This window comes from Melozone crissalis, unplaced genomic scaffold (genome assembly GCF_028551555.1).
Source record: "Melozone crissalis strain CALT ecotype California unplaced genomic scaffold, PUWL_Pcris_2 ptg000005l_1, whole genome shotgun sequence".
NCBI lineage: Eukaryota > Metazoa > Chordata > Aves > Passeriformes > Passerellidae > Melozone > Melozone crissalis.
The window spans coordinates 21,217,654-21,241,290 of NW_026535783.1; the positions used below are offsets into that span (position 1 = coordinate 21,217,654).

General features: G+C 38.0%; 1 protein-coding gene across 1 annotated transcript in view; it reads left to right on the forward strand.

Annotated features, from left to right (window-relative positions):
- Positions 1-23,637, forward strand: part of SUSD1 (sushi domain containing 1) — a 41,385-nt gene that overhangs the window by 6,565 nt on the left and 11,183 nt on the right. Inside the window, exons 6-11 of the mRNA XM_054287115.1 lie at positions 1,397-1,576; positions 3,547-3,726; positions 9,172-9,266; positions 10,853-11,042; positions 12,029-12,123; positions 13,138-13,324. Of these exons, the coding sequence (XP_054143090.1) occupies positions 1,397-1,576; positions 3,547-3,726; positions 9,172-9,266; positions 10,853-11,042; positions 12,029-12,123; positions 13,138-13,324 (927 nt within the window). The remainder of the gene's footprint in view (positions 1-1,396; positions 1,577-3,546; positions 3,727-9,171; positions 9,267-10,852; positions 11,043-12,028; positions 12,124-13,137; positions 13,325-23,637) is intronic.

Below are 23,637 nucleotides of genomic sequence, written 5' to 3' on the forward strand. Positions count from 1 at the left end.
ATGTACTTGCTTTGGTGTTCTAATCATCCATTCTCTGGCAATATTACTGCTTATGGGTGCAGGATTCTCTTTGTGTTCCCATGAGTAGTTAGAAAGGCTTTGTGTTAGTTACATGATACTTGAAGTGCTAGCTAACAGAAGACACACTGATAGCAATTCTGTAGGGGAGAATTGTCATCCTGGAAATTGTCACTTAGTGAGGAGAGTTCATTCTTTCTCTGAAACAGTCCTCCTTGTTTCCAATTCTTTCCCTTTCTCTGTCTCTTTTTTTTTTTTTTTTTTTCTCCAAGAATGGATAGAAATGTAACATTTATGGGAAGTGAATTAAAATAAGGGTGCTAAAACAGTATGGCTGGGAAAAGCAAAATATTAACTATCACTAGAAATTCATAAGAAAGAAAAGATAAAACAATTTTAAAACAATGCAAGTAACACTTTCACACCCCCAAAAAACAAAGGACAATGAATTTGAAAACAAGAAGGGCGTGCCCAGAGTCTCAAGAGGTTCCTAGAGAAAGATTGTGGAATGTAATTCTTGCGAGTTGTTGATATTTTTTTTTTGTTAACGTTTTTCAGAAGTTGCTTTTTCATGTGGTTTTTTTTTAATTTCTACAGTCAAACAGTAGGTCAGGTCAGACTTTCTCAGCATCTCTTTTATGGTTAATTGAAATAACATAGATGATACACCAAGAAACAGCCAAAAGTCTGAAATTTCAAACTTATTTCCTCCTTATATTCCAAGCCCTTTTCCATTAGGACTTCTCTTTCTAAAACCAGCAAGTCTGATTTTTTTTGTAACTAGTAAATGTACCTTTAACAAGTTCTTTGTGTGTGCATGTGTGTGTGTGTGTGCTACTTGACTTCTTTGTTTAAGCATTATGTAGACTCTTGCCTTAACAGGAAACTTTTATATAGTATGTTGTAACCTTTTCTGTGGTTTTGCATTTTTACAGTTTTTGTATACTTTTAAAAGTTTTGCTTTCTCAAGGCAGTTTCTGCTCATTGGCCTTCCTTTGAGTGTTGCTCATTGTGAATGGTAAAGAACCACCTCACCCAATGTAATCAGGTTTGTAAAAGCAGGAGAGTTTAAAGATTCAGAAAAAAACCAGGACTTTTCTGTATACTATTAGCTAGACTGAGGAGGGATTCACAGATTTAGCATGCTATTCTGAGAGAAAGACAGAAAAGCATCCTTTTATTTGGAAGTAGAAGTTTGGAGTAGCTACAGCACTGTCAGTCATAGTGGAAATATTGCAGAGGACCTGAGGAAATATTGCATTACTACAGGAGAAGAGGGTTGGCTGGTAAAGATGAAGAAATAGTTATGTGAGTACAGCTGTCATTGCTCCTGCTGGTTGACTAACGGGTCTCTCTTCCTCTTCCTTCATCTCCTCAGGTGTGGACTGTGGAGCTCCACCTTTTGTTTTGAATGCACGTCCAACATCTGTGAGTGGGACCACATACAGAAGTGAAGTCACCTATGATTGTGATCATGGGTACCTGAGGGCAGGTGGCAGTGGCACTGCAGTCTGCAATGCCAGAGGACAGTGGGATGGCCCTGATTTGGTCTGCAAAGGTAAATGAAGCCTGCCTTCTGGTTTGTTTAGCATAGATACTGTTTAAGTCACTGTAATAAATATCAGTCATCCTCTTTGGGCATTCAGTTTACACAGTCTTCCAGTCTTCTGGCATAGAAAGTTGTCACAAAACAAAAACCATATATTGAACAGGGTGGTTTTTTTTGTGTTGCTAACGAAGTTGCAATAAATTGTTGAAAGTTAACATTCCAAGAACTTAATCCCAATGGAATTACCATGAGATGAAAATGCAGCCTAAGTTGCTGATGTTTTTCCAGTTCAATATCCACTCTACTTTTCTGATAGCAGTTGAAGCCACTATCAGAAATCAAACTGCTATTAGTTATTAACATACCTTAAAAATTCCTGTATTTGGACAGTTTCCAGTTGCAAATTATGATTGCTCATACATGCATTTGCCTTTTGAGATGAATCAGGTCTCTTACAGTGCCATGATTTGGAGGAATGTAGTCTAAAGAGTTCCTCAATAAGATGGAGCACAACGATACATTTTAAAAAAAAACCTCTTCAGGTTTGTTTTTTTTTAATCTGAGCTCATATTCTTCATTAGGAGATCTTAGAATAATTACACTCTTTAGTCAGTTTTCACAGCTTCACTTTTCCACTTGTTGGTTAAGCAATATCTTTTCAGCTTGATACAGGATCAAGCTTTCAGTTTATTGCAATCAAATGTAGTAATTTTTTAGTGCTCCATGCGTATGTTATAACCACTCTCCACTTTTAGAATGGCCTTTAATATTCTTATTCTGTGTCATCAGTCTGAGGAGAAGGTTTGCAGTGTTACACAAAAATGTGCTTCTGCATTTCAGACTGCTTACAGAAAGGCCGTGGGCAGGTAGCTGGAACAGGAGGAATTTTTCTGTCTCATCACATACTGTCCTTCCATGAGTTAAGCACATGCTTCCATGAGCATTAGTTATTCCAAGGCTTATTCTCATGATTTATAGTAGATAGATTCATACTTATTGGTGTATAAAAAGGAAGATAGTTATGATGGTGGATGTATTATCCATTGAAATGCATAAGTTTAAATGTTCCTTTAAATGTTGTACAGATCATGTTTCTATAAGCTTTGGCTTTTACTGCTTTGCTTTCCTTTTATTTTTAATAGAATTTCAGAATCACTTAAAATTATTGAATGGTTTTAAAAGAACTTTTTTGCTCCATATGAGCTTTAATGAGGGTAAGATTTTAATTCTTACAGTGTTTGCTTCTTATAACTGAAGTGGTGTAGAATCTTTTATTGAGGTATAACATTCATTGTGAATTGAAAAGCAGATTTTACCCTAAATAATACTATTCCATCTATTTGATCTTCACTTTTTATTCTTTTTCTTCCCTGTTCTATTATTCAGCCCCCAAAACCTGAGCAAATGAATTAAATTATTAGTTCATTATCCCAGCTTCCTAATTATCTGTGAAGTGGTTTGCATAATCTATCAAATTTTCCCCCAGAATTGCTCATTCATCTTGTCTATAGCAGCATCTCTTTTCAAAATTTGAATTAAATCCACTGACAAAGGAACATAACCTTCTTGATGCTGTTCTTTCATGACACTCCTAGGACCAAGTGTGTTTTTTAATATCTACTGTTACTAATGGTAGGTAAAATAAAGGAATAAATAGCTTGTGGAGGTTAAGAGAGTGTTGTGGGAAGATGGACTTGTTCACAAAAATTTGCTTAAAGATCCTTGCTCTCCATTTCTAATCAGGACACTTTCTTTTATTTTATGGATCATCTTGTAGGATAAATATCTCAGCCTGCTAGAAGGTCTCCAGCCACAGAATTTTGGGGTCTGATGACCTCCCTGACTTCTAGGAATCTCTAAGAAGTGGAAAAAACAAAGCGTAACCTGCTGGAACAGTTCATCCCTCCATCTTTAGGACTTCAAAATGTCTTGCCTGTTTTCATTTGAATGTTTTGTTTTCCTGCTTTTCTCTGTTCTAGAAATAGACTGTGGCAAACCTTTGCTGATTCCACACACGACAATGACCTGGGACAACTCTACCACTCTGTGGAGCAGAGTGTACTACCACTGCAAAGAAGGATATTATTTCAATGGAGACAGGAATTTTTCAGAATGCACAATAGATCAGTCATGGGAGAATATTACATATGTGTGCAAAGGTAAGTATTACCATACAAAGTTGCTATTTAAATTCCAATTTAATTAGTTTGTCACTCCTGTTCTGAAGTTAGGAGCCAGAGGAAGAATGAGGGCAAGAAACCCCTTTCTGATTTATGATGTAGGGAATGTGGTGGTACTTTTGGATGGAGAGGTCACAGAAGAGAGTGTTTACAATACAGCAACTTCTACTGGATGCCACAGATCTTCTGTAGCTGTCTTGCTTTTTTTCTCAGACAGAAATTGACTAATGCTTCTGGAGTTTTGTTGCCTCACACATTGCCTTCAGCTTCAGAAGCCCACGGAGTGTCACCAGAGGGGCAGAAGGCATTTAACAATATTTTCATGTTACTCTAATACTGTAAAATGCACTCCAGTGAAAATACTGGCAATTTAACTTGTAGCCCTTTATCTCTCTCTCTCCCTCATTGTTTGTTTTGGTTTTTGTTTTCTCGTAATGACCAAAGCAAAATTTGTTCATGGTTGCCTTTCCAGCCTACATCTAGTTTTCTGAATTTCATTTCAGAATTATTTTCTTATTAAAGAATGAGTTCTGACAAGGGAAATATGTAATAAAGGAGTTGTCATACTGTGTGCTTGAAACAGGATGTACTGACATTTTATTAACAGCAACAAGCAGATGTTTTGGACTGTTACTGTTGTGCTCATTAATGTTCTCCTGTGTCCTAAAAAGGAGTAGTCTATCACTTTCTATCTCTAGCAGTGATGTCTTTTGCAGAAGATCGTGTTCATTTAGCTTTGAAACATGGTTTTCAAAATGACTAGCAATGTGACCTTGCCTGCTGCCACTTAACTTTGTACCAAGTTACTGCATGAGGCCTCTCTTCCCTCACTTGACCTCTTGAGCATCTATGGTGAATGTAAAACATGTGACATCAAGTAAAATGAGTATGCAGGAAAGCAGTTCTCTCAGCTGTTAAAGTGTCCAAGTGAAAATGGAACTGCTGTTGTTAGAAGTCATGATTCATATTTCATTCAGGAAACTCACATGACTGTATTTTGTTAATTGATTTTGAAGCCAGCATTGTGTAAAGTGACTAAGTTAGTCAGGTCTGTCAGTCTTTGAAGTGCCAAGAGTTGTCTTGAGCGCTGTGAAGTTTTGAAGGGCCCGAACCTGCAGACTGCACTCACAGGATTACCATGGATTTCAGCAAGAGCTTTACCAGATTCCAGCCCTAGCTGCTGGGTCAGAGAGCCAGAAAAGTCAGTTATTGTCAAATAGAGTGGCAAAGAAGAGTTACAAAAATAGCCTAACTAGTCTAGACTTCTTAAAAAAAAATTAGTCAACAGAAAATTGTTACAAATCTTCCATCTTCTTGACTTCTACATTTTTCATATTCACTAGAGTTAACAAATTGCTTTAAAATTAAATAAAATTTCTGCTTGTGCAGGAATGCCTTTGACATTTACATGCTCTTAATGGCATGTAACAGAAACACCCATTAAAATCAGAGAAAGAAAGTATGTTCCATTCCAAACTAATTCATGATAGGCATTGGAAAACCAATTGTCTTTTATCCTGCCTGAAAAATTCCATTAGAAATGAGGCAGTTAAGAGAACATCTGCAAGAAATTCCCTTTTACAATTAATTTCTTCATTTCTTAAAAAGTGATTGTTATGGATGCCTTTTATTTGCATTGTTTGGTGCATTGTCTGTTTGGATACATGGTAAATATATATGTGTGTGTGTGTGTGTGTATAATAGTACTTTTTTAAGTAGCTAGTTTAAATGCTAAAAAATATTAATTTTACATTTAATTAATTTAACTTTTTAATTACAAAGTTAATTTTATTTGTGATGCTGATTGGATTAAGCCATCAGTAAGGTAAGGCAGTAGTAAGCTGGATTGGAATTTTTACCAACCTCTCATTTATACACATGAAATGAGGTGATTGAAGTGCTGAGAACAGACCAGCAATTAAAATACCTGTTGTCTAGTGTGCTCATCGTGTGAGCCTACACATCTTGTATATCTGGTCCTCACAGAACTTCTTTCCCTGTGGAGTAGAAGTGCTTGGTTTCCCAGAATCTCAGAACCGTTATTGTTGGAAGGGCCTCTGGATATCATCCAGTCCAATCTCCCTGCTAGGGCAGGGTCGCCTAGAGCAGGTGACGCAGGAACACGTCCAAGTGGGTTTGGAATGTCTTCATGCTTCCCTGAGCAGCCCCTTCCAGTGCTCTGCCACCCTCAGTGTAAAGGAGTTTTCCCTTATGTTCAGGTGAAACTTCTTGTGTTTTGGTTTATGGCCATTGCTCGTCATTCTGTCTCTGGGAACCACTGAAAAGAGTCTGGCACCACCCTCTTGGCACCTGTCTTTGAGATTTTTTCATTTATTTAATTGCAAAAATATGTTTGGTTAGTAGCAGATGGCATTTGCAACATTGTTCATCACCTACAGAATTGAGGTATGGGGTTGTTGGGGCACAGACTCCTTTCTCCTCAGGAGTTCAGGGCAAAGATATTGATACAGAATTGAACAGGCAAAAATATACAAAGAAATCTAATACCTGGGTTTTTTCTTTCCACTAAATTGCTTCTATGCATGGGGATAGGTAGCAAGAACTCTGGAAATGAACTTGCATGTGTGGATTCTCTTTTAGCTACTTGACGATAAATGTCAGAGTGGAGCTGATTCTGTCTGCTTTCTGGTAAAAAAGCTGGTATCTTTGAATTTCTTGATGTAATTTCTCCCCCTCCAACATTCACTGGTGCTGTTGAAATACTTTGATTTTTTCTGCATTCTACCATTTGTGTTGTGTTTACTAACACCTGTCTTTCCTGGCTGCCAACAGCCAGGTGCTATTTGCATCTCTCTATCCTCTCCTAAATTTGCCTTTCTCTCTTTGACTCCTGAAGGACTTTTCACCTTTCACCTCTGGTTCTCCAGGTATTTATTTGCATGTTGTTTCTAGGACACTTTCTTTTGGGATGGGAAAAGGTTGTGAAGGTCACCTGAAGATCAGTGGGGTAGCAGTGAACTTCACTTGCCTTGGTTAATCATAAGTTTAAATGTATAGTGCTGAGATATAGGCAAATGCAGGGTCTTTGCTCTCCCAGTTTATTTGTGAATTTAGATACATTTCAGACCTGGATGCTACTGTCTGCTGCTGTGTGTTTCACAAAGTGAGTTCCCAATCTCTATAAGTCACTGCCACTGTTATATTTCAGAGTAGAATGAATGTTTCAAGAAACCTGTCTCCCTCTAGTTGCAGAATGTTTTTTTCAGAGAAGTCTTTGTGCTGTTTATTGGAGACTCTTTTTATGCTGCTGGGATTAATGTTAAACAGGCCCTTTCTTTATATTTGGTTGTCCAAACAAAGATTGTGTGATCAGTAAGAGTAAAGGAGAAAAATCAGTCTCCTCAGAAAGCTGTAGACTTTGTTGTGGTAATTGCTCTGCAGAGGTTTTCATGCTCTTTCATTCACATCCATTTAGAGTGGAAACTTTTGAGAAAAGATCTGCTAGCTATTCTGTGAATTTATGGTCATTGCCCCGTAGACTTGTCCTCAAAGTCCAGAAAGCATAACAAAAAAAGTTGATGTATTTACAGAAAAAGAAAAAAGCTACTAGTTCTGCCTTCTTCCTTCCAAGGAGGCCACTGTAAAGATTTCTTTCCTTGCCTAAATTTCCAGTGCAATCCCTTTTGTTGTTTTCTGCTTTATTTTCCTTTTTTTAAAAGATGTATTATATAAATTCATAAGTCAAGTTGCAGATTTTCTTGCCAAGAAGTCTTGTAGATTACTCCCTCTCTTGTTCCCTCCTGCCTCCTTGTTGTGCATTTTAATTCAGATCTCATGGATATGGAAACATTTTCCCTCTGTCTCCGTGTCCTTCTTGCTATCCACTCTTTTAATAAAACTGTGTCTTGTTTAAAGAATGCAACAACTGAACATAATCTTTTGCTTTGTTTTGGTACAGAAGCCTTAGACTGTGGAGTTGGGGCAGTACTGCAAAACAGATAACAATAAGCAGCCCTTAAATACAGTCAATCACACAGCTATTTATAAGAAACTTGTTTTAGAGGACACACAGATTAATCTCTTTCTTCTGCCCTGGAAACATGAAAGCTTTCAACCGCATTTCCAGATACAATTAATGTGGAATGGGGGAGTTAAAATTACTTGGGAGATGAACTGGTCTAGTGAATGAGGCGTGTATTTGTTGAATATATGGAGAGGGAGATAATGTTAGAAAACAGTTTTATGGCAGTTCTAATAATCAAAAAAAAAAAAAAACTGCTGCAAAATACATTAACAGTTACATTGTGGTTCTAAATATCTGCCTAAGTATGGAATGCTAGAAATGCTAGAAACTCTTAATGTCCTGATTTATTTTAGTGCCAGCTTGATATCCACATGCTACAAGAGGTCCCCTGTGAGATGGTAATGAAGTTTATATGCAAGGGAAGAGTGCCCTGACCTGTGCTTGCTTTAACATCAGAACAATTCACTAACTATTTTGTGAATATTTCCTGAAGTATCTACCAATGCTGTTCTATAAATACCTTTCAATTTTTCAGCAGCTAGTAAGTGTTTTTCAGCTTAGATTCTATATGAGGTTGGGTTTGTATGACCTTGGTCATATAGTGAATGTAACAAGAGAATATGGAGGTGGGAGAAAGGAATGAAAATTTGAAGGCTGGTGAAGGAAAGGAGTAGGTATGCTCGCTGTCAATCTGAGCTGTGACCAGAAGGAGCTTAGCTCTTAGCTATGTGAAAATGTTATCTCATCATGCAAGAGCAACTGCACTGTGTCTAATAACAGCAGTGAGAGAGCTGCTGAAAAAAAGTGTGGATGAGCTGACCTTCCTAGCTGTGCTTTGTCTCTGAGAAAGCCTGCTCTTCTAGAAAGTGTAAAAATTAACAGCTGTGTGTTGAGGGATGTATCTGTGGTAGCTAGAGCTGTATTTCCTACATGCTTGGTTCTGTGGGCTCCATTGTTTTAATCTAGTGTTTGTTTGGAAAAGTTTTCTGCTGTGTTATTTAATTTTGTTTATTCTACAACAAGAAAAAAAATGCCAAGACCTTTTAAAAAGCAACTCAAGTCAATAATGAACCAAAACTTTGATTCAGCTACAAATAAACTCTTTTCCAGTCTAACACAGAAGCTTTCTTAAAAGTTCCTTGGCAGTTTATGTAATGCTGGCTGTATGTTTAAAGAGTTCACAGTCTTTAGCTCAGGACATGCTTCTTCAGTTAGCCTGTTATTTTAAGCTTAGGAGCCAACACAGTTAAGAGAAAGCTTTCTGCCTAACATGTGCTTACCTTCTTTGGCTTTTTCCTTTTTGGACAAAAAAAAAAAAAAAAAACAAAGCAAAAAAAAGACCAAACCACAGAAAAAGTAAGAAATAAGAAATTGCTCCAAACATAAGCTATGCATGAGAAGTAATTATTTTCTTTCTGTGTTCATGCTTTTGGTCACAGAGGAGGAATTATTTAGTAATTTATCCATTTTCAATGAAACATGTGTGAGGTGGCAAAGGAAAAGCGGAAGAATGGGAGTGCAGGAAACATACACAGTAAGTAATAATGGAAGTATTTGAGATTGGGAGTTACTTTGTTGTGGTTGTATCTGCTGATTCAGCATTGGATATTTGTGTTGTGGGTTTTGTTGGTGAGGCAGTTTGTCTCAATCTTCCCAGTGGAACTCCTGGAGGTGACTAGCTGTGTTAAGAAAGAAGGAAATTCCTGTCCTAAAGGTAGGTGAAAAAACTCAGGGTTCAGGGTGTCATTCCCATAAATCACCTAAATGCCTGTTTGAATCTTTAAGAGGTTACTGCATAAGTTTATGTTTTAGTGAAGTTCCGTTGAAGAGCTCAAGCTCATGTTGCCACAGAAAACAGTGCAGCACTTGGGCTCTGTCCCTGTCTTTGACAAGCATCTCAACTGAACTGTGTCTCACTTGCAGATACTGGATATAACATGTTTTAAAAATGCAAGGTATATCAAAATAGTGTGCCTTGCTCAGAAGTTTCAACTAATGTATATCTGAACATTTTAGAACCATTTTTCTTGGAAATTGAAAACAACTTTTGTAAGGACTTTTTTTTTCTTTTTTAAAATCTACATGAGCATAAGAATAAAACTTAAGGCATAAATTTCCAGAAACAAAAATTCGGTCAGTGTTATTGAAAGCCAAAACAACATGATAAGACTTTCCATGATTTCACAATAACATCCCAAGAAAGGGGGGTTTGTTTGTATTTGTGTTTTTTGGTTTTTTCCTTTTTTTTAGTATCTACAAGTAAGGAAAAAAAATAAAAAGGATTATTTAGGGTGTCCAGGGTAAGTACATTAATGTAGAAAACATTTCAAGGTTGGGTAATAATTTTTGAAAACAACCCATCTTTCTCCTCCTATGTTATAACCAAAGTATTTTTAGTTTGTGTACTTTTATTGAGCACTGATGAGATGGAAAACACAGCTTCCCAGTTCCCCTAACAGGTTGAAACTATTTTTTATGTAGCCAATGGTAACTGGCAAGCTGTGGGTCTCTGGTATAATGTGCTCTCTTCACATGCTTTTCCTGAATTCTGTCATCTGAAAGACACTTCAGAATAGCCAGAGAAGGTGAACTTTGTCTGTCCCTTCATGTCATACAAGCAACAGATTTCTTTTTCACTACACTGGGACAATCTTAGACAAGCTTGTCTACTGTTTTTTGGCGTTTTGTCTTACTATTGCTTCTGTGGGGCACGGGGGAATAACTAGCAAAAGGGAAAGAAAGTAACAAGTAGATGTACTTTCTATCTTTGTGCTGTAAACAAGAAACAATATTTGCTTACGCATTACTATTTCAGTTGGAGATCTTTGTAGGGTCCGCAGTAGATTAGGTTCCTAATAGATTGGATTAGATTCCATTATAGATTCCTTCTATCTCTTGTAGAAATATATGAAATAATATTAATAATTTTAACAGACAGAAGAACTAAAGATCTAGTTTGTTAAGACATTCCATAGCTAGTCAAAATATATATTTTCCTTGAACTGATTCTCTAAACCAGATGTAATCCTGTGTTCCCTTTAAGAACCAATAGGATGAAATAAGCTAGTATTCTGAATTTTGGAGAGTCAACAAATTGCATTACTGTCTTTGTTTCAATAGTTTCATATACTGGGCCAAAGATTGGATGAGAAGATATTCTCAGAAGATGTGATATTTAACATCAGTACAAGTGAAGATAATCCAAAGGTGTGTTTAGATCTGGACTCTGGAAGTAACTATGTAGTGAATATAACTACCATTTCTTCTGCAAACATCACTGTCTCAGTTACAGTTGCAATTCGGACAAAGGGTAGGTTGTGTTTTGTATTCTATGTGCTTATAAAAGAACTTACTGTGCTGCAGAGTTCACTGATTTGAGTCTAACAGACAGGAAAAGGAGCTGTTTCCTAGACTTCATAATTCTTTATGCTGGCTACATGCATGTAGCCACTGTCAACATCCTCTTTTTTCCAAGATGTTTTTCTTTCTGCTCACTTGGCCACTGACCCTATGAGCAAGGAGACCAGGGGCAGAAAGTGCCCTTCTGAAAGATTCTGCAAATTTGCTTTTTCAGGACTTGCCTTCTGACTGAGGCAGGATTGGTACAGAATTTTGGTCCATGGTACAATGCCTACTGGTTTCTATTTTTTGCCTTGAAATATGATTCTCTCTCTGTAGTAGAGCTCCCTGTTGCTTGGCTGTGTGATACTAATCTAAGTGGTATGAGGATTACTGACAATGCTCCTGTGTTTACCAGTGATTAACAGGGCTCTGGCAGTTATCAGTAGCTGTACAGAAGTCATGTTCTAACAGTGGATTTCTGTAGTGTTTTAGTCATAGGGACTTTAGGCTTGTCTTCTGATATACTAATTCTGGTGAGACAGACCTTGAGAAATAATTGCTTTTGGAATCCACAAAAATGCTTTTGCTCACATGCTTTTTCCCAAAGGGCATCAACTATGACAAATTGTTCTGTGATAATTTTATTTAAATCAGGAGGCCTGAACCCTTGATCTTTCTGTCATTATAACCTTCTAGGCCTGGACAAGTAAATCATGTGTTAGATTTCCTAAATAGCATGCTTGGGTTTCCCCAAAAACCGATTTCTCTATAAAAAGATCATGCTTTACTTATCCTGTTTGTTCATTCAAAAAGAAATGATAGCCTACCCCTCTGTCTCAGAAAAGAATGAAATTTAAAACTTTAAAAAAATTTTTCTTCTCAGCTGCTTATATTCAATTAAGCTGAAGGAGGTAGAGTTTTCTAAGTTGATCTCTTTTTTAATTGTCTCTACAGTAAAGGAAGCTTTCAATAATGTATTAATTTTTAATGATACCTGCTTGAAATGGAGGAGAAATGTCAGGGGAACTGATGTGGAAGACAAATACTCAGTAAGTGACAATTTGTATTTTTAATCTAGAAAGCAATTTTTGTCAATCAAAAACCTAATTTTTCAAACACTCACTGCTAGCAGTGTTCCTTATCATAATAATGTCTCATAAAACCCCAAAGAATAATCTTGCATAGCAGCCAAAGAAACACCATGCTCTCTTGTAGTCCCCTGTTTCTTGATCATTTTTCCCATACTTAACTCTTAATTTACTCTCCTTATGTGTACTTTTAATTTTGCCATGTTCAGGCAAACAACTCACACGACTCTATTCCGGTTCCACTGAGTCAGTTCTCTTTGCCTTGCGATATGCCTTCAGTCTGCCCTTATCCCAGTGGGGAATTTGTGCATGAACTACTTCTGCCAGGACTCCTGACCACCTGCTGTTGTCTCAAGTTTCTCTGTGCCAGGAGACAGTAAGAGATTATCTGAAGGCATAGGATCTATTTAAAGGAAAATTAATGCACAATTCATATCCAGCAAGCATTTTTGTTTTCATTTCAGAGAAATCATTTGATCAGGAGAGGCTTTAAGTTACTGACTTCATGATCATTTCAGTCATCAACAATAAAACAGAAAATCCTACTGAAAAAAAAAAAAAAGAACCCATGAGCCTGTAAATTTCACTGGAAATACTTGATTTTGTCTTGAACCACAGGGTGTAACTGGAGAGGTGCTTACATGAGCTTACTTTTTTAATTCACCAGGAGGGTATACTTCAATAAAAGTGAGCCATTAGTGGAAGCCTATATATTATTAATTTCCTTGGGGAAATTAATAAAAAAGAGGATAGACTAGGAGGAGAAGTGAAAGAACCAGGAAAATATCAGATCTGATCAAGACGAATTAACTTTTGGAAGGATTAGAATTTGAGTAACTATCAATGCCTACAGTTTTGACACATCATAAGCAGTGCTCTCTTCTGCTGTTTCTTCTAATTAAGAGCATGAGATGGCTGATTGCATGTATTGTATTATAACATTTCGATTTTCATGCTGTGATTGTTTGGTTACAGTTTCATGTGCAAGGCCAGCGTTGGTACCAGAAGAACTTCTTTCATGAAATGACCTTTGAACTTTCCACACACAAGCAAGCTCCTGAAGTTTGTTTAGACTTGCAACCAGGCACCAATTACTCTATTAATATTTCCATGGTAGCTTTGAATTTTTCACTGCTTGTTTCTATGACAACACAAATTACAGGTAGGTCTTGCCATTTATTTTATATAATTACAAAAGCACCTAGTGGGCGTAAGAGACTCAAGTGAATCTGCATTGTTGATCTCAGTGTTGTATGGTGGGTTCCCAAATATTTTTTCCATGCTCAAAACTGTCCATTGTTTGTTTTCATGGGTTTTGTAGAGTTCAGAGCCAGAAGGGGGAGAAAAATTGAGGTGTAGATGTTAATGTGTCATTTTGAGACATCAGGGAAAAGATAGTTTGGTGGGTTGGCCACAAGACTAGTATCTAGTACAGCTGAGTTAAATTCTTCACCCTTTTAGAGGCTAAGGCTTTTTTTTAAGAAAAACTTCTCCCCACAGTGGAGTTAGTATCTCAGATGCACTTTGTGTTGGTATTTGTAACAACAGAAACAGATACCACTGAAGTCTGCAAGAATCCAAACTAGAGTACAGGAATCTGCAAGTACCTCATGCAGATACTTTTGCCTCTAATTGGCAGAGTACAAAACATAAAAGACATTTGAGCAAATCAGCTTCTGAAGAAAGAGCCTCAGGTTCACAATTTTGCAAGATGTGTGTCACTAAAATGCTGTGATGAGAAACATCTTATGAGTCTTGATTTGTTTAGAACAGTTTTCACCATCCCTGTACTGTCAGACTCTCTGTATTAGATGAAGTGCAGTGCAGTGTTTGATGATGGTGTCTCTCTTCCTGTCAGGGACACAAATTATAATAGGTAAGGAACATGAAAGGTGTCTCAGTGTCTGTAACTGTTCAGCCACTAGATGGAATCAATTCTCTTCTGACTGCTTAGGAAGAGCTGGAGATTTGCATTTTGAAATTGATAGTTTTGATGTATTTTCAATAGTAAACCTGATGGTTTTAAGCTTCATGAAAGGTAAAACATCTCCTGTTTCTTAAAGCTGCTGTTTAAGATATACAATGACCTATTTGTTTCTTTTTTTTTTTTAAATGAAATTACAGTAATGATTTGGTAATTCCTTTTCATTAGTTCCCTAATTGTCACTCAAAAGTAGTGCCCATGAGCACATGTGTCTTTGTTTAAAAAGCTAGTAAAATATCTCAGAATTTTGTTGATAGTGGTAATTTTTGAATACACACTCAGAGAAAAGGAAAAGCTTTTTAGTCTGTCATCATGTGGTATTTCCCGAATTCTGCAGGACTGCATCAGTTCACTTACTCAGCAGAGCTCTAGAGAACACTTCACAGCAGGTGCTGTGTGAAATGGTATTTGTGTCTTGGCAGCTGGCATATTTTCCTCTCTGCTGAGCTAGTGTTTAACAAATGCATATGCATAGCCCCAGGAAAGGTCTTTGCGTAAAAGTTCGATTATTTCCATTTTGAAAGGAGATTTTACTACACAAGCCCATTTATACCTGATAGTTATCTTAGTCAATAGGCAATAAAGATGGGTGTTGCTCTATCATATTAGGAGTCTTTATCAAAAACTTGGTGTGAAAACATTTCTTATTTTCTGACTTCCACTGAAAAAACATAAAAGTATGTATTTTTTAAGTTTTTCCAGAAATTGCAGAAAATTAAAAAGCCAATAATCATCTTGTGGAAAAACTTGCCCAATGGTGGAATTTAAATAGGTTTAGTTGTGTTGTTATCTCATCTAAGATGAAAAGGATCCAGCTGAAATAATTCTTCTGGCAGTGCTGTTTTGACTTATGTGTCTTATGTCTTGGAATTGTATTACCTATGCAAGCAGCTTAATTTATATAAAAACTATAATTTAAACTATTATTTAAACTATTTAAACTATTATTTTCATCTTAATTTGTTCAGTTATTTTGTAATCATGTATGCATTTCCCATGGTGGATGGAATGATCTCAATTTATCTGCCAAATTAATTCTGAAAAGTGGCTTTATTAGCTCTGATGCTTTTCCAGCTAAATGGTATTGTAGAAATGCAAGACATGCCTTAAGCACAGAAGCTCTAGGGAAACTGAGACTTTTACAAAAGTGTTTTACCGATTATGTTCTCATAGGTTGTTTGAGGTTTCATATGCCATCCTTGAAGAGGTACATGATTACTTGGTCTGTAGCCACAGCTGGGAGCAAACCCAGATGTTGTGTCTCCTTGACTTTTACAAACCTTCTATATTTTGAGAGTTTGGAAAATCTTAACTGTGGAGTTATGAATAGTGTGAAGAGACATGTCCCAGGCAATTGGATGATCATTGCCTTACAGACCTATTTTCCTGACAAGGATACTGATTGTGTAAATTTTTAGACTGTTGCAGAACACAATAAGTATGTAAATCCTAGCAATAAGTGGGTATTTTTTCAAAAAAACAAGATTTGTGAATGCCTGTAATGAAAGTTATTTCTATATCCTGAATATCTATATCTATGCCCATATTCATCCTGAATGAGGATATGTCATATCCATATTATTTCTAAAGAAAAAAAAACCGAAGAACTTGGACCTAAAAGCCTGTTTTTATCCCTGTCAAGTAGCATCTTCTAAAAAATTAGTTCGGTGCTGAGCACAAAGCTGGTTTTGCCTGTCAGCTTGTTGATGGTAAATGCGGTCTAGCAAATGCTTCTCGGACCATTGTAACAGTCATCTTGCACAGTCTTTTATGTTGTCTTAAATTATTTTAAAGAAGCTCTCACCACTTGTCTACTGGAAATAGTAAATTGAGTCAATTATCAAAAATTATTAGGCAGTAATTGTATTGTAGCTGTAAAAGGATGGTAGCAGGATTGTCGTTTAAGCAAGGAATCTCGTGTCCCTTTCCAGAGAAGGAAAGGAGTGTCTTGTGGGCATACTTGTGATTATACTACTTACATATGGCTCTGTTAATTTTCCTTTTGGAATATCCTTTAATAAAGCATGCTCAAGGGAGGCATTGTTCTTAATTTCACTACCTGTTTTTACATATGAAATGAAGATGATTGAACCATTTTGTAACCATTTTTTAAAGTGTTTAAAAAACAAAATAATAAATAAGGAGCTAGGTCTATTTTACTTTCATTGCTAATGTTCTGAATAAGAGTAATTTTTTCAGTTCAGCCACATTAGAATTCTATTGATATTTCAGTCTGGTTTTGAGCTTTGCTGTGGGTAGTTTCTTTATGAAAACTCTGGTGTTTTGGGAGTTCATGAATGCGTATATGTTTACAGAGTCTGGTTAGCTGTTTTTTGCTTTAGAACAGACCACTAGGACTTAAGACATAGTAAGACCAAAAGTGTTTCTGGACACTAGAAATAGAACTTTTGTCCCTGAGTAACTGATTACATTTTCTTCTTGTAAAATAATTCTTGTAAGGTTAAATTCTCATTGCTTTTCCTCATCTTGATTTTCTGATTACAATCAAGCTGTATTTTGAGTTTGCTCAAGGCATACTATTCACACATGCTGCAATTCCTTATATATTTGTACATGTACTTTCCAGGGGGTTTGAGTAGGCTTGACCTTGAGTCTGTGTACCTCAGATAATTGTAGTACTTCCTGTATTTCTCAGCTGCTGTTCTTTTTGGTTTAGCCCAAGATTTGTCCGCAAGCCACGTACTCCTGTATCTCATCTCTGTCTTCATATGAACACGAGTGAGAAAGTAGACTCACAAGCAGAAAGTTTAGAAAGTTACTTAAATAAGGAGAATGTATTCCATCATATATTTAGTATAATCTTGTAGAGCCCTTTGTCTTGGTGTGTGGAAAATGTACAGCGTTACAAATCAGATTGTGATGTCTGATTTGTTCATCTGCCTCTGGATGTACACACGCATATAAAAGATAGACTATTGTTCTGATCTGATGTAGGATGGAAAACATTTATACTCATTCTTTCATAAAGGGAGTTCTTTAAGGTCTGGAAAAGGAGGGAAAACCCAAAATCTACTTTCCAATGAGGAAGTGAAAGACTGTTGGAGGTGTGGTGATCTCATAGCTCTTATTCTGAGAGCACCAGAGCATCATGTACCTCCAGAGAAACTATCCAGTAAAGTGTGCAGCATCAGAGCATGGGAATTGCCAAGAAAGGAGTTTCTGATTTATATAATGAGGGAAGAGAAGTGATAAAAACACGAGCATCATTACTTTTTTTTTTTAATGTGGGGGAAATTAGCTGCCAGTCATGTAAATAATTTCATACATATGCATACACTTTGTATTTTTGTGCAGAGATTATTTAAATGCATGATAATTAAGTTCATATGAACACCACTTCGCTATAATTAATCTGAACTCCTCCATAGTAAGAGTTTTTCTTGAGTCTCTGTGAACTCATGAACATTCAGATAATTTCTCTTATTCTGTTTACAAAGCAATTAATATCGGTGACACAGTCTATGCTTTACAGCCAATGCTTTGCAAGAGAAATAGAACTCTGATTTCCATACTGTTTGCTTTGGGAGTGTTGCTCACAGAAGAGAAATAATGAAAAGTAAACATGGTGTCTTCTGTCAGGCTTTCTAGTTGAAAGCACCAAAGAAACCTTGCTGAGTTTTCCCTGACCAAATTTTCATCCTCTCCCATGGCCAGGGAGGTGCATTCATCTTGGTACATACGAACATATGCATATGTGGCCAGTGTCCTGTGCCACACATCCCATTAAAGCAGTTCCAGGTCGTGCACAGGACCATGACACTTGGCCAAGGTCCAGGAGGAAGGGAGAGCTGCAGAGTGCTGCGCAAAGACAGGGGATATAGGAAGTATCTGGCGCTGTAGGCCTGGGCGCTTACCCTGAGACTCCAGCAAAGTGCTGCACCCCTCGGCTTACCCAGGCAAGGTCCTGCCATCGGCTTAGGAGCTGGGGTGAGAGCAGTGAGCGCTGTTTCCGACCAGACCTCTTTCTCTAGGGCTAGGAGGCTGTCATTGTGGAAGGACCCTAATCCAAACCCTGAGCCAACAGCACCGAGCTCCCATTCTGCTGCCGGACCCTGAACACCTGCCCCTGGGTCTGCCGAACAGCAGATGTCAGCACTCAACACACCTCGGTTTGTTCCTAGAGATCACAGGGGAAAATTGCCACAGGAAGAACTGGAGCAGAAGACAAACCATAGAAATGTGCAGGCAGGAATGAGCCAGCAGATGGGGATCGGCCTGGCTCGCACATGGCGGCCGAGTGAGGCGACCATAACGCACCCTAGAGACGATCCATACAAGAAGCAGCGAGATGTGGTTGAATTTACTTTTAAAGGCGGAGTTCCTGGCCCAGGGGTGCTCTGCAGCTGATCGGGGCCCTTCAGGCCCTGCCCCGACACAGGAGACGCCCGACGGGGCCCAGCGGGCTCCCTGCGGCTGTGTGGCTGTGGGCTCTCGCTCGCGGCTGAGGGCAGGTGGCAGTCACTGCTGCATGAGAGGTGCCAGCCACGTTCCCCTGGAGCACGTCTCCCCGCTTTCCCCCTTCTCCTTGCCCAGGACCGTTTAACTTTGCGGGTGTGCTGGCCCTGGGCGCTGCTGTACCCGAGAGGAAGAAAGGCCGCTTTGTGCAGCAGGGCTCAGGCCCAGCGGAGCCGGGCCCGGGCGCGCGGCTGCAGCAGGGCCGTGCTGGCCAGGCAGCGCCCCGGCTCCGGCTGCACGGCCGCTCGCTGCACTCATACCCTCCTCATCGGCAGCAGCGTGGCGTGACACTCACCACAGCAGGGAACAAAGCCACAGTCAGCAAAGGGCATCACATGAGTGGGATTTCCAGAAATGACCAGTCTTTAAAGATGGTCTAAATTATTTTTTCTGTAGATGTGGTCTTGATTTATTTATTCTCCCTCCTTTCTTTTCACATCATGTTCTTCTCTAATTGAAAAATCTCTTCTCACTCTGTACTAGAACAATTTTATTTAAATATGTGCAGTAAAGTTAATTACTCTTCAAACAGTAATAAAAACAGTAAACAATGTTTTCTATTTTATTAATATCTCTACTTTATTTTAGTTTTACTTTTACAGCAGTATTTTTTATTTCTTTGTTTTAAAATTCAGCAAAAACTTTTTGGACATAAAGCCCTCAAATAACCATGTGATGCCCAAAAAAGGCTGTAAATGAAACCCCACAGAACTGTGTCTGTAGAGTAGGTATTTGTTTATTTTAGTGCTGGTGGTGAGGACAGAACTCCACCTAGCTCACCCACCCTTGTCAAGTGCTGTGGTATATTTATACAGTAAGTATTGATTCGTGTCACTATGTCACTGCAACATCATCGCATAAATGCCAGAGCTAATTTACATGGTATGATCTCATGGTTATAAAAAGCTCTCTGCACTGCACTTGTGCCTCCCCAGTTTGGAGGTCATCAGGGGTCTTTGATGAAGGCTTCCAAGGTCTTCTCACATCTGAACTTTTCAGCTTTGTCTTTGGAGCATGCATAGTTATGGTGTTCCTTGGTCTGTCTGGTCTTGGCTGGCCTAAATTCTTTGTTTTCTGGCTAAGTGGCTTTACATTTGCCAATTTCTCATTAGTACTATACTTATCTCTTTCTGAAGCTATCCACCTGGTGTGTTTTTTCTTCTTTTTTGTCTATTCAGCATTAAGCAGCTAGTTAAACATATACTAGGCTTTTCATTGTACAGAAAGTTATTTTTTACCAGGTTATATAGGTATACAAAGTTATGATTCAGTTCATATAGGTATAAAAGGGTATGATTCAGGTTACTTAATATAGAAAGTTATGATTCAAGTTGTACTGATATCAGGTTATATAGATATATCAGGTTATATTGATGTCCTATAACTCAAGCTATAGAAGCACCTTGTAACTTTGATCTAAGTTATATAGGCATCAGATGAAAGAAATCCCTTGTGTGCAGGGAACTAAGATCATGCAAATGTTCTTGTTTCACTAACGGGTTGTTTTATTTAAAACCCAGCCTTAAGAAGAGTCTTTGATTTGGATTCTTTGAATGTCAAGTTTGGTGAAGAATTGCCATGTGAACAACATGCCAGTTGTTCAATTACATTATTATTTTTAAAGCTTTGTTATTGCCCTTAGAGTGTAACACCAAGCAGGCTTTGGCTCCAGCATTGAGGCCTGGGATGATTCTAGTTGCTGCAGCAGGAAGCACTTCCTGGCATGTACTTTCTTCCTTGTGGCTTGCCTTCAGGTTCAGAGACAAAATCAGAAGATGGATTCTCACTGTAGAAAATTAGCCTTTGTATTAAATGTTCAAGTGTTGCTAACCATAAGGCTGATATGACAAGGAAGTGCTTAGAGTGGGACAATGTATGCATAAATCTATGAATGTATGACTTTGATTTCTTACTGTGCCCTTCTCTGTTTGCCTGGTGTTGCTACAGATAGGCCAGTCTGTTCTGCTTGTGAAGACTTAAAAAAATTAATTCTTTAAGAAAGGCAAGGTGGTAACAGGACCTGAACAGACTGGAGGATCTTGTTTTCTTCACCTAGTGCAAGTCCTTTCTTCTCTGTAGTATTCCCCTTTTCCCTCCAGCTGTTCTCTGTGGTGTTAAGTCAGTGTTTTTAAGAAGAGAATTTTTAGGTCGGCAGTAATATTGACCTCCCAGCAGACTTCTTTTAAATTATATTTTTAGGTGTTTAATTTCTGGGCAAAGTTCTTATTTTATTAAAAAAGTCAGAGTGGGCAAATAATGCATACAGAACAACTTCTTCAGAGTTTATTTTCTGATCACCAAAGCAAAAATTAAACTACTCCTTTCAATTATATTGTTATTAGTGTTATTACTCCTTCACATTGCTACAAACTGTTCACTCTTTTTATTAAAACAGATTAGATTGTCTTCTGTGTGCTTGATGTTTTTAATAACTAGTATTTTTTACTAGAAACTAAACATAGCAAAAGACTCCATCCTTTAACAGCACTATGTATTTCTTCAGATTCTTCTCTCTTTTACTTACTTACTAGGGCTATCAGTTCTGGATGGCTACTTATTTTCATTATTTGTATTTTCCTGTCAAATTAAAGAAAATAGAAATTGTTATGAAATTAGTCATCGTCCATCTTCTTGTCATCTGAGTCCACATCTGTTTCCTCTTGTGCATGCAATGGTCATTCTGGCTGGCATTAGAGAAGAAATTCCCAAGTTTTTCTCGGAAATTGAAAAATTCTTTAGGGAAATTAATAATAATGTCTTGTGGTGATACTAAATGTCAAAGGAAAGGAAGATAGAAGGAGTATACCAGATAAAACCACCCTGAGAGATATATTTTACTGTCACTCTCTCTATTGACGGTGTCTGTGCTAAGGAACCACTGAAATGAAGAGATAATTTTTGTTTCTTAATTAATATTTCCTTAAGTTTGCAAAGTGCAGAGGGCCTAAAGATTGGCTGTCAAATATTAGTTGTTAATTTATTTTGTTCAGATAGAAATTCTGCCTGTACCTTTTACAGTATCTGTGGCTGCAGATGTATTAAAAACAGGAGCAAAGAATGTTTCCTGTTCCAGCAGGAAGCCATGCAGTGCATTTCATTAACTCAGAAAACTCTCAGAAAGGGTTTTCTGCCCTGACTCTACTAGAGGGAAGCAAGTAATTGTAGAGCAATTGCTTTCAGAGAATTATAGAATATGCTGAGAAGAGACCCATGTGGATTGTGAAAGTCCTGGCCCTGCACAGGATACCCCAAGAGTCACACCCTGTGCCTTCTGAGAGTATTGTCCAAATCCTTCTTGAGCTCTGTCAGGCTGGTCCTGTGACCACTTCCCTGGGAAGCCTGTTCCAGTGCCCATCCACCCTCTGGGTGAAGAACCTTCTCCTGATAGCCAAACTAAACCTCCCCTGACACAAATCCAGACCATTCCCTCAGGTCCTGTCATTGGTCATCAGAGAGGAGAGATCAGTGCATGCCCCTCTGCTTTCCCAGGCAAGGAAGCTGTAGACCATTGTATAAATCTTACTCTCATTTCAATCCCAAACATTCATAGCTTGTTTCTTTACTGGTCGTTCACCCATACTGTGGTTTTAAAGATAACCTGGTAAAGGGAACTACCAAAGCAATTTATTTGGGTAGGTAGGCTTTCAGGAGGTTCTTCTGAGGATGATTTTTGTCAAGGGGTAGAGGTTTTTCTTGGTTGGGATGCTTGTATGGCCTGCTAGCTTTATTTTGGGCACACTGTGCCAAAGTTGTATCCCCTCATAAATTTCATCTGTGTTTAAAGCAGAGGTCATATGAAATGGTCACACAGGGGCCTTGTGTATTTTGGGTGCTACTATTCTAGTGCTATATTAGCCTGATTCATATGCCTTTTATAGCAGCCTTCTGGATTTTTGCTTTTTGTTGTCATTTTGGGGCCTAGCACTCATTCTGAGATACACTAATATGCCATTTCTACTACTCAAAGGCAATTAGAATATTTAGCATAAATTGTTCTTAGAAGCCTAGGTGTATCGCCTTGTATTTTGTACTAGTGAATTTAATCCCAGTTTTGAACAACAACAGCTGTTAGGGTGGTTCAATTCTCCTTTTGTAAAATCTCTGTGTTTCTAACATTGAGCAGCAAAATTAATCTGTACATACTGGGATTTTGCACCATGATTGTTACCAAAATGCTAGCAGTACTAACCTCTAATAACCTTCCTGCACACCAGTACTTCTGCTTTCAACATAATTTTCTAGCTCCCTTTTTAGCAACTACTTACCCTCTTGACAGTTTTTCTAACAAGCCTCATTTTCTCCTGCAAAACTAATGATTTTCTACACTTCAAAAGATACATGCAGCTATTTGTATTCCAGATCTTTGAAAAATCCATGCATCTCAGCAATATTCTGCCTGACGTCACTTAAGGTTGGGAAATCTGCATTGATTTTCTTCTGTTTGTCTTCATGATATTGATTATTCTTTCTAGCTCTGAAGCCTTGGTGTTCTGTGCATAAGCACTGCATTTTTTACTCTTCAGTCAGATATCATATCAGCAGCCTGATACACTGGTGTTCAAAAAGCCTAGCTATACCTGTATTTACCTGTGCAAGTTCTTTTAGACTTCTGGGCTAGATGATGTCTATGCTTCACACTCTGCCCCCTTGGCTGTACACACTGAATCTATTTTCAGCTTTGCTTCCAGGCTGGTAGTGGTAACTTCCTTTTCAGTGTGCAGCTGTCATCATTACCATTGGAATTAGAGGAAGAACTATTTTTTCAGCCTTGCCCTTGATGCAAATTCGCACTAAAACAGATTAGAGTTCTGTATCCATGTTGAAATCCAGTTTAAGGGCCTGGAGATTGCTACCTGACTACGAGCAGTATCTAAGGAAGTTGCTTTCTTGAAAGTACTTTTGGCACTACTAAATTCTCTTCTATTCATACCATTGTATTTCTTGCAATGGGCTCTGTGCACAGCTTGATATTTTTCTTCTCCCTGACCATTTCAATTAGTCTAGTAAGTAACACT